Here is an 8,553-nt window from a genome sequence, read left to right as displayed (position 1 = left end):
CAAAACCATTAATATGATTTAAGAATGTACCTTCATAATCAAGAAAAACACTAACATCTCTCTGTACCAATTTGACATAACTCAGACTAAGGAGATCCTTGAGTCATATAATTGTTATATATTATATAACACACACATATTTATTGTATATTTTTGATCATTTCAAGGACATGCAAGGATCATCACATAAAATGTATAGGTGGCAGTATGAATATTTTTTATGTGATATAAACATATTACTTTAGCAAATGTTAATTAACTGCCTGCAAAATCAAAAATAATAAACAATAATGATAAAAAAGACACAAATTGGAGAATATTTACTCTGTAATGTTACTTTTCCCTTTTTGTTATTAAAAGGAACAAATGGCAGATCAAATGTTTCAAATATCTTATATCTTTAATGCTCACTTATTTAATTTATTTTGCAATATTTCTTGATGTACTAATGAACTCAACTGAGTGAAATTAGGCAGTAACTCATAGCATCTTCTGCACCTTGATGTGCTTTATTTTTAATGCGCAGACAAAATTTCAACAAACCACAGAGAATTTCTCACATTTTCCCCTCAGCAAGGGGTCCAAATAGGTCATTTCAGAGCTTTAATAAGAAACCCCCCTGCTACTTAAGAGCACCCCTATTTATTTTCATTTTTTCTTGGAGTGGCACCATCAAACCCCAAGCATTGTAAGTGACCCTTAGATATGGCTAGCCTGGCAGGTGGTAAGGTTTTGCTGGCAGAAAGGAGAGGGCTTCTCTATGTGTGATCTCTTACAAACTCTTTAGAGTGATGGTGGTTTCGGATGACCCTTTCCTGTTTGAAATACACACGTTCAGGTGGTCGCAAAAACATTTTGGTGCCGAGCTTTAGTCTCGCATTCGTCTACACTGTTGCTGTCGGAGTGTGTAAAGCTCTGCGTTGTTTACCTTATCAGTGGATTTTTTTAATTAATTTTTTTTGGGGATAAAGCCAAGCGTGTCAACTGAGCAAAACTATTGAGCAGAATAAATTACGCTATATAAAAGGCCCTTTTTAATTTTACGCGTGTATGATCATATCATCGTTTTTCTTACAGGTTCTATATTTTCGTCTAGAAAAAAATCTATGTAACTTGAAAATGTTTAACGCACATTTAAATATATGTGACAAAGTGATAACTTTTTATTGTATTTTTATTTAGGTCATATAACAGGATTTATGTGCTGTCGGCTATGCGCTGAATGCCGTCGTGATATTATTCGTTTCTTGGTTGGTATATTCATATCGTCATTTCATGAGACCTGCAAACACAGGTTTGTCGTGCCAGGGATGTTGGGTGAAATAATATGCATAGCCTATTCATTCCACTTAATATGGAACATAATCTTCCATATTCATAAATAGGCTAATGACTATATTTTTAAAATTGTGAGAAAAGATGAATAGTTTGTTAAGTACACATTGTTTACAATGTAATAAATGTGTTACAAATATGCAATTATGTAAAAAATGCTGTAGTAAATACCTGTTTACTGGTTCACTGAAAACTTATATTTGTGTAGACGTCTTAAAATATGTATCGAATGTGTAGGCTAACAAGGCAATATTAAAAATATTAAAGATTATTGAAGCAAAACGTATAGGCTAGATGATTTATAATCACTCGAATTATTCTAATAGATCAAATAAAATATTTAAATAACATTTTGTAATTTAATGACACCTTGTCGCCGACCCGTAATGCTTTTCTGGAAAGCGCAGGAAACCTTTTTTGTACAGCTACCGTAAATTCAAATAATTAATTAAATAAAATACAATAAATAAACTGGAAAAATAAAAATGGGTATAAAGTTATTTCCCCATTATGAACAAGAAAGTAGGTTAAAATAAATAGGCTAACACTAAATTATGCGTTGGAACAAAGATGCTATTTTCCAAGTTATATATAGGCAAATACTTATTTGCAGTATGTTTAAGTACGTTTTTTTCTACAAACGTTACCCTTGGTAGAATATTTTGATGTTTTTTTTTTTCTTAGTCATCGTGATATTAGGCTACATTTAACTTCAAATGAAATAACTGCAAGTAAGTAAAATCTGTTTTACCCTATAAAGATTTACTCTCTGTTCTTCATAAAGAACATACTCTATAGCTGTTCTTTAAACAGTCACCAACTTTTCTGTTTATTGAAAAAGCCTGTTTACGCGGTTTAACACTTTAAATACTTGCGCAATATACTTGAGTCGGATTTATCAGTTAAATAATCATTAGGGATATCCAAACACACTGAAAGCGAAAGCAAATTGTTTAATTTCGGGTCATCTCAGAGTTTCATAAATCTTATTTAGTGCTTGTGCATGCGCATGGGTGGAGTTTCACCTTCTCCATATTCAGAAGTTGGGTGGCTGCTTGAAGCTCGCACTCTTTGCCGTATAAAGAGAGTCCCTCGGTCTCTTTAAGACAAGACAAATTAACGACTTGTACAAATAATTGGCCGCATTGCTTCATTTTTGACATCACTAAAACATTTATGGTGTCCACTGACGCGCTTCATGCTTGAGACGAGGCCAGAGGACCATGATGGAGTACTTGAGCGACAAGTTCTCCTTGAAAAGTCAAGCGATTAAAGGCAGCGATTACTACATGGACCAAGTCATGGAGACTTTAGACAATGTGCAGTACTACAACAAGACATCACCTAAATGCGTCCAGGCCTTCTCGATGCAGAGCAATGATCAACATACCACCATGGACAGATCGTCTCCGTGTGACAACCAAAACAGTAAGTCCGACTTTTTTTTTTTTTTGCATAATATTTAAAGATACTTCGGTGTTTTTGCAACACCTTGGATCAGTAAAGAATGTTAGGCTATATGGTTCTCCGGATATTAATGAAGTTTTAAAAGTTTCTTCAAGTCAATGCACTGGAGTCGGCTAGATTATTTATAAGTACCGATAGCTATGTGATTTTCTAAAAATAAAAAGTCATCTGTGGAAGGCAGAATGTTCTTAGAATGATTAAGTATGAATTAAATGTAAAAAGTGCATATAGCAGATTTATCAAATAGCCCATGTAAGATTTACATTTTCAATGTACATATATTTTTTTCTCTCAATTTGTTTCTAACAACTAAAAAAAAGATTACGTTTTTCAAAAGTCGAGAAAGAAAAAAGAGAAAAGTTGAAAATGTGTTTATTTTCACGGAACGTGGCCTTTGTCTAATTCTTTATAACTTTAAATAAACGTTGCTCTTTTAAAAAATATTTTAGAAACATTGCCATCTAATATTCGCTAATTGTTTGGTAACTTTTCATTACAAAAAGTAATTCGTAAAGCTGCAATAAGTGATTTATTTACATTTGAAGATGAATCTTCATATAAATAGCCTAAACATAATTGTTACCTCATTGTACGTGGACTAAATGCATGGGCAAACATATATTCAATCTACATTATAAAGTTACATTGGCCGTTGATAAATGTCCATGAGCATTTTCCTAATTTTTTATGCAAGGCCTATATGCATATTTATGGTCTTAAGGTTTTCAAATTATCATTCGATGTAAAATTACTCCATGCTTTTGTTTTTATGAGAAAATTATTCAGTGTTGGAGAGTTTTAGATGTAGTTTTAGATAGGGTGCTGCTGAAAGTTTGTGTAATTTTTTGTTAACTACCCATATTTTAATAATAATCAGGCGTGAATTACTGCGCCCCTAAAACTGAAGACAGCAGCCTGCACGCGATGGAGAACTGCTGCAGCATCAGAGTCTCACCGGCCACAGCTGGACCAGACAAAACAGACCTGGACGACATCGGAGAAAAATGCGACAGCAACGTGTCGAGCAGCAAAAAGAGACGCCATCGCACGACCTTCACGAGCGCTCAACTAGAGGAACTAGAGAAAGTCTTCCAGAAAACCCATTACCCAGATGTGTATGTGAGAGAACAGCTGGCCATGAGAACAGAGCTCACGGAGGCCAGAGTTCAGGTAACCGCTCGCTTTCATTAGTGATAACTCTCTGAAATTCCCTATATGTGTCTTTTTAGACTTCGCAATTCTCAATGCTAAATTTAGGCCTGTCTGAGAATAACGCCATTACATCTAAGGTTTAAAAAGCCTTATTGTCACTAAAAAAAATTCTAATCACTCATGCATGCATTCCTCAGCGTGAAAAAAATAAATTAATTAATATTTGCCTTGAATGTTGAAGTTAAAATGAAAGTGGTCCTAAAGATACGTGCAACCTGCACTTTATTGCGCTTTCACAAAAGTAAATTACTGTAATTTAACGATTAAAAAAGTCAAGTTAACCATATAAAACTCATAAAAATGTAATGATGTGATAAATAAAATAGATGCATAAACGTTTTACATACCTGACGTTTATTACCTTTATTTTGATATGGATCTGTATTTGTTTGCAACAGTCCAACGCAATATCACAGCCCTGTAATTAATTATGGCTTCACATTTACACTACACCAACATATTTTAATAAAAAACAATAGACTACATAACAAAGAAAAAAATGATAAAATAAATGCAATTTATTCTGTAAATTTGTGCTTATATAAAATATTAACTCGATATTTAATCATCAATTTTACATCATGAAAAAATAACTTTTATTTTTATTTTTTAGGTATGGTTCCAGAACAGAAGAGCCAAGTGGAGAAAGCGAGAAAGATATGGGCAGATCCAGCAGGCCAAAAGCCACTTTGCAGCGACCTATGACATATCAATGCTGCCCCGGACAGACAGCTACTCACAGGTGATTCACTTTATTTATCTGCACCATGGTTTTAGCAAAATATTTGCTAAAAAAATAACATCAACCAAATGCATGGCTGTCTATTAGGACACCACTACTCAGATGCAAAAGAATGCTTGCCCAGGTGTTTTTAGCAAACCATCATTGTTTTTGTGCTTTATTGTTCTATATATAGTAATATATATAGCATATATATAGATTCTGTCACTATAACAAATTCCTTGTATGTGTAAACATACTTGGCCAATAAAGCTCATTCTGATTCTGATTCTGATTCTGATTCTGATATTTGTCTAAAAAAATTGTATAAGTAGGTTTCATGACCTATTTTGTTATACAGTTATTCAAGGCAACAAAGTATTTATTGACCTGATTATAAAATTTTACTGTAAAGTCACAAAACATTTGACCAAATTTCATCGAATAGCATATGGTCCTTACAGACACAAACACAATGTGTGAATTGTCGACAACTGGCCTTAACCTTTCAAGCTTTAAACCGTTTTGACGGATGTGGGCAGTCAGTCAGCCTGCAGAGAGCTGTCTCACGCAAACTGACAAAAGCTGTTGGGAGGATAGGAGATGAAGATTTAGATGGCACCACGGGACCTCAATTTCCTTCATCAGAGAGTAGATTCCTCACTTGTATGTTTTCCATAGTCATATTAAAAAGCCTGTGCCTTTATAGGACAGGTCTTTATTGCACCGGGCATGTTGTAAGGAGAGGTAGGAGGGTGCTAAGCCTTGTGTTTGTCTTATGCCAAGATTTTTGTGGTAAACACAAATGCATTTTTGCGGGCTGCAGGGTTTGTTTTTAAAAGCCTGGTCTGGATTTATTTAAAGTCTTGGACATAATTGTTACTGTATTTTAATGTAGATTGAGGGTGCATCTGATATGATGTCATTGCTGTTTATCATGAAGCATTTTCCCAGGCATGCTAAAATGCATCGATTTCAATTTTAAAATTAAATTAACTGTCCAAATCACAATCTGTTTATCATCATGAATTTCCAAGCGTTTGGATTTCTTTATTTTGTTTTATGGATTTTTTTGCTTCGTGACTTCCTGCCCCAGCTCAAGCCTGTTGTCGTTTTTCATCTCCAATTTAATCTAGACATGTATCCTACTAAAGTGTTATTGTCTTTCAATCATTTGCTTCTTAAAAGGGTTTTTCACGCAGGTCGTTCTAGACCTCACTTTTAACCTCAGGTAAAGGAACGTTTCACATTTGAGGCTGGTTAGCACTGCTTTTACTGCTGCGTTTTACCAATGCAGCAGGATTAGCACCGATTTTGCGCTGTTAACCCTATATTGCCATGGCAAACACGTCTGGTGTGAAACCATGCTGTGTTACATGCTACCATAGGTTTCATTCTTACCAATATAGTCCACCTAAATGTCCATTCAGGAAAAAAATGATAGCTAGCTAGTACATTCGACAGCATTTATGAAAACCGATCACGTGCTGCATTCGTTTAATCAACGACAGCCAACATATGGAAATAAGAACGTTAAACTGGGGTTCAGGAATGTACAGTGTGAAACGTCAGTTTATAAACAACCAGTTTTAATTGTTAACCCTTGGTAATGTATGAGCAAGATAACCCAGGATTAGGTTTACCTAGGTTTTAGAATGACCTACACTCTCAGTAAAAAATTAATTAACAAAAGTACAAAAGCTGTCACTGGGGCGGTACCCTTTCAAAAGGTAGCCTACTATAAGGTAGGCCTATTAATATGCACACCTTAGGTAGCCTACTAATATGTACCTTTAAGATACTAATATTCACCCTTTAGATGAAAAAGGTATTTTTTTCTGAGAGTGCAGGGTTAACTATTATAGGGTGAGAAGCCCTAAAGTATTGTGATTTTATAATGCATTTTGATTTTACTTTATTCCTTCTTTCTCACAGATTTCCAACAACTTATGGACAGGTCCCACTCCAGGCAGCTCTGTAGTCTCGTCCTGCATGATCCCGCGCGGTTCCCCTCCCTGCGTGACGTCTCCCTACCCCCACTCGCCGAGAGCCGGTGAGCACGGTTACGTGGGATTCCCCAATCACCAGCAAAATCAGTTTGGAATGTCTCTCAACAATTTCTTCGCCGATTCACTTCTGGCTCCTTCACAGAACAGTCATGCCGCGTTTGAGACCAAACCTGAGTTTGAACGGCGGTCCTCCAGCATCGCTGTGCTGCGGATGAAGGCGAAGGAACATACAGCCAACATATCTTGGACCATGTGAACTCTGAACTTATTTTAATAGTGCTGATCTGAAGAGTTTTACCTATAACTGTACAGCCTGTTACTTTCGTGAATTTGTTTTCATTTTTTTATTGGAACAACAAAGATATCAGCAGTAATTATAGACTGTTCAAAAATTCTGGAAAAGTTTTCTGTCCTTTCAAAAGTAATTTAATTAAGAAACCTCTTGATTAAACAGTAGTTGTTCTTATTTTGTCTTAGCATCTCTTGTTGTTGTTGAATATGAAGGGCACAGAACTCGACAGTATTATACTCTCATGACTTTGACAGAGATGTTATGGCCGACATACTAACACTATGTCTGTGTGCTTTGCAGCAAAGCTGTTTAATTCTCTCTAGCTGTGGCTAGTCTGTAGTGCCACATGCAAAGGAGCAATTTTTTATTTTATGGTAATAAAACTTCATTAAAATTACAGTTTACTGTATGCGTTTCAATTTTTTTCATTCTCTTAGCTCCTTTGTTTTGATATATTTTAAAATGTCATTTATTCCTGTGATGGCAAAGCTGAATTTTGCAGCCATTCAGCCTTGAGTGTCACATGATCTTTCAGAAATTATTCTAATATGCTGATTTGGTGCTCAAGAAACATTTATTTTTGTCCCTATCATTTTCAATGGTAAAAACAGTTGTGCTGCTTAATAGTTTTGTTGAAACTGTGATCGCCTGTGATCATTCTTTGATGAAGAGGACGTTTAAAAGAACAGTATTTATTTGAAATCACGTTTCTCAACAGTAAACTCTTAATTTGTATAAACCCAGTAAATACCAGTATTTATTAAAAAAATAACACAGGGATGCGTATTCTAAAAATGAATAGAAGAATATCTTAATCTAAAAGAAACTTAATCATTTGATATTTACATATGTTTATGTAATGAGTTTAAAAGCATCTAATCATTGAAGTATTTTTTTGATTCTATGATCTACTTGATAAAAGCTTATGTATTACTTATTCTTAGTATTTTTGTACTGACTGTTGTGAGATGAACCTTTGTTAATATTTGTGTATGTATACTTACATTGTACATCTCGGTCACTGGTCCATCATTTTTCTGGATCCACATCTTCACTGTAAGACTGATGGTGCTGCACATGTGAGGCAGAAGATCCCAGCACACTCTGCTGCAGATGAGATCCATCAGCAGGCCGAATGGGTTTGACCCTCTGGGGTGAGCCACGCTCATTAATAAAGACCCTCACACGCTTGGGGGAGTATGAGACACGTGAAAGAGACTGATCTCTCTGCTGCCCAACACTCCAGACCTGCAGTTGGGAGGGGGAAAAAACTCATTTTAAGGCACTAAAAGACATTGATTACAAAAATGTACCTATGCGTTTAATATTTCCCCTAAACAGATTGCCATTATTGTGATTAGATGATACTGAAAAATGATTTAGTCATATTTACATTTGCGCTCATAGTTTGGTCAAATAAAAGGATCTCACTAACCATCATAAATTACACATAACGATCTGGCTTGCACACAGCAGGCATGAATTTTGTGAAAGACATTTCTAAGATAAGCTGGCAA

The 8,553-nt window shown here is 35.2% G+C and overlaps 1 protein-coding gene across 1 annotated transcript; it reads left to right on the top strand.

The window, feature by feature from the left end:
* The first annotated feature begins 2,443 nt into the window (after window positions 1-2,443).
* On the top strand, window positions 2,444-7,434 carry LOC306843098 (ALX homeobox protein 1). The gene is made up of 4 exons (XM_079374360.1): window positions 2,444-2,763; window positions 3,680-3,972; window positions 4,628-4,756; window positions 6,671-7,434. The coding sequence occupies exons 1-4, from the start codon at window positions 2,559-2,561 to the stop codon at window positions 6,998-7,000; spliced, it is 957 nt and encodes a 318-aa protein (XP_079230486.1). The 5' UTR covers window positions 2,444-2,558; the 3' UTR covers window positions 7,001-7,434.
* The last annotated feature ends 1,119 nt before the right edge of the window (window positions 7,435-8,553 follow it).

The sequence above is a fragment of the Barbus barbus genome (assembly GCF_936440315.1).
Source record: "Barbus barbus genome assembly, chromosome: 23".
In the NCBI taxonomy this organism is placed as follows: domain Eukaryota; kingdom Metazoa; phylum Chordata; class Actinopteri; order Cypriniformes; family Cyprinidae; genus Barbus; species Barbus barbus.
This window is presented reverse-complemented; position numbering and strand designations above follow the sequence as displayed.

What these genes read in the sequence shown, in the direction of transcription:
- LOC306843098 (XM_079374360.1), top strand. Translation starts at nt 2,559, where the DNA reads ATGATGGAGTACTTGAGCGACAAGTTCTCCTTGAAAAGTCAAGCGATT. An exon ending in TCCGTGTGACAACCAAAACA is followed by an intron (nt 2,764 to 3,679) that starts GTAAGTCCGACT and finishes AATAATAATCAG; the next exon opens with GCGTGAATTACTGCGCCCCT. An exon ending in TCACGGAGGCCAGAGTTCAG is followed by an intron (nt 3,973 to 4,627) that starts GTAACCGCTCGC and finishes TTTATTTTTTAG; the next exon opens with GTATGGTTCCAGAACAGAAG.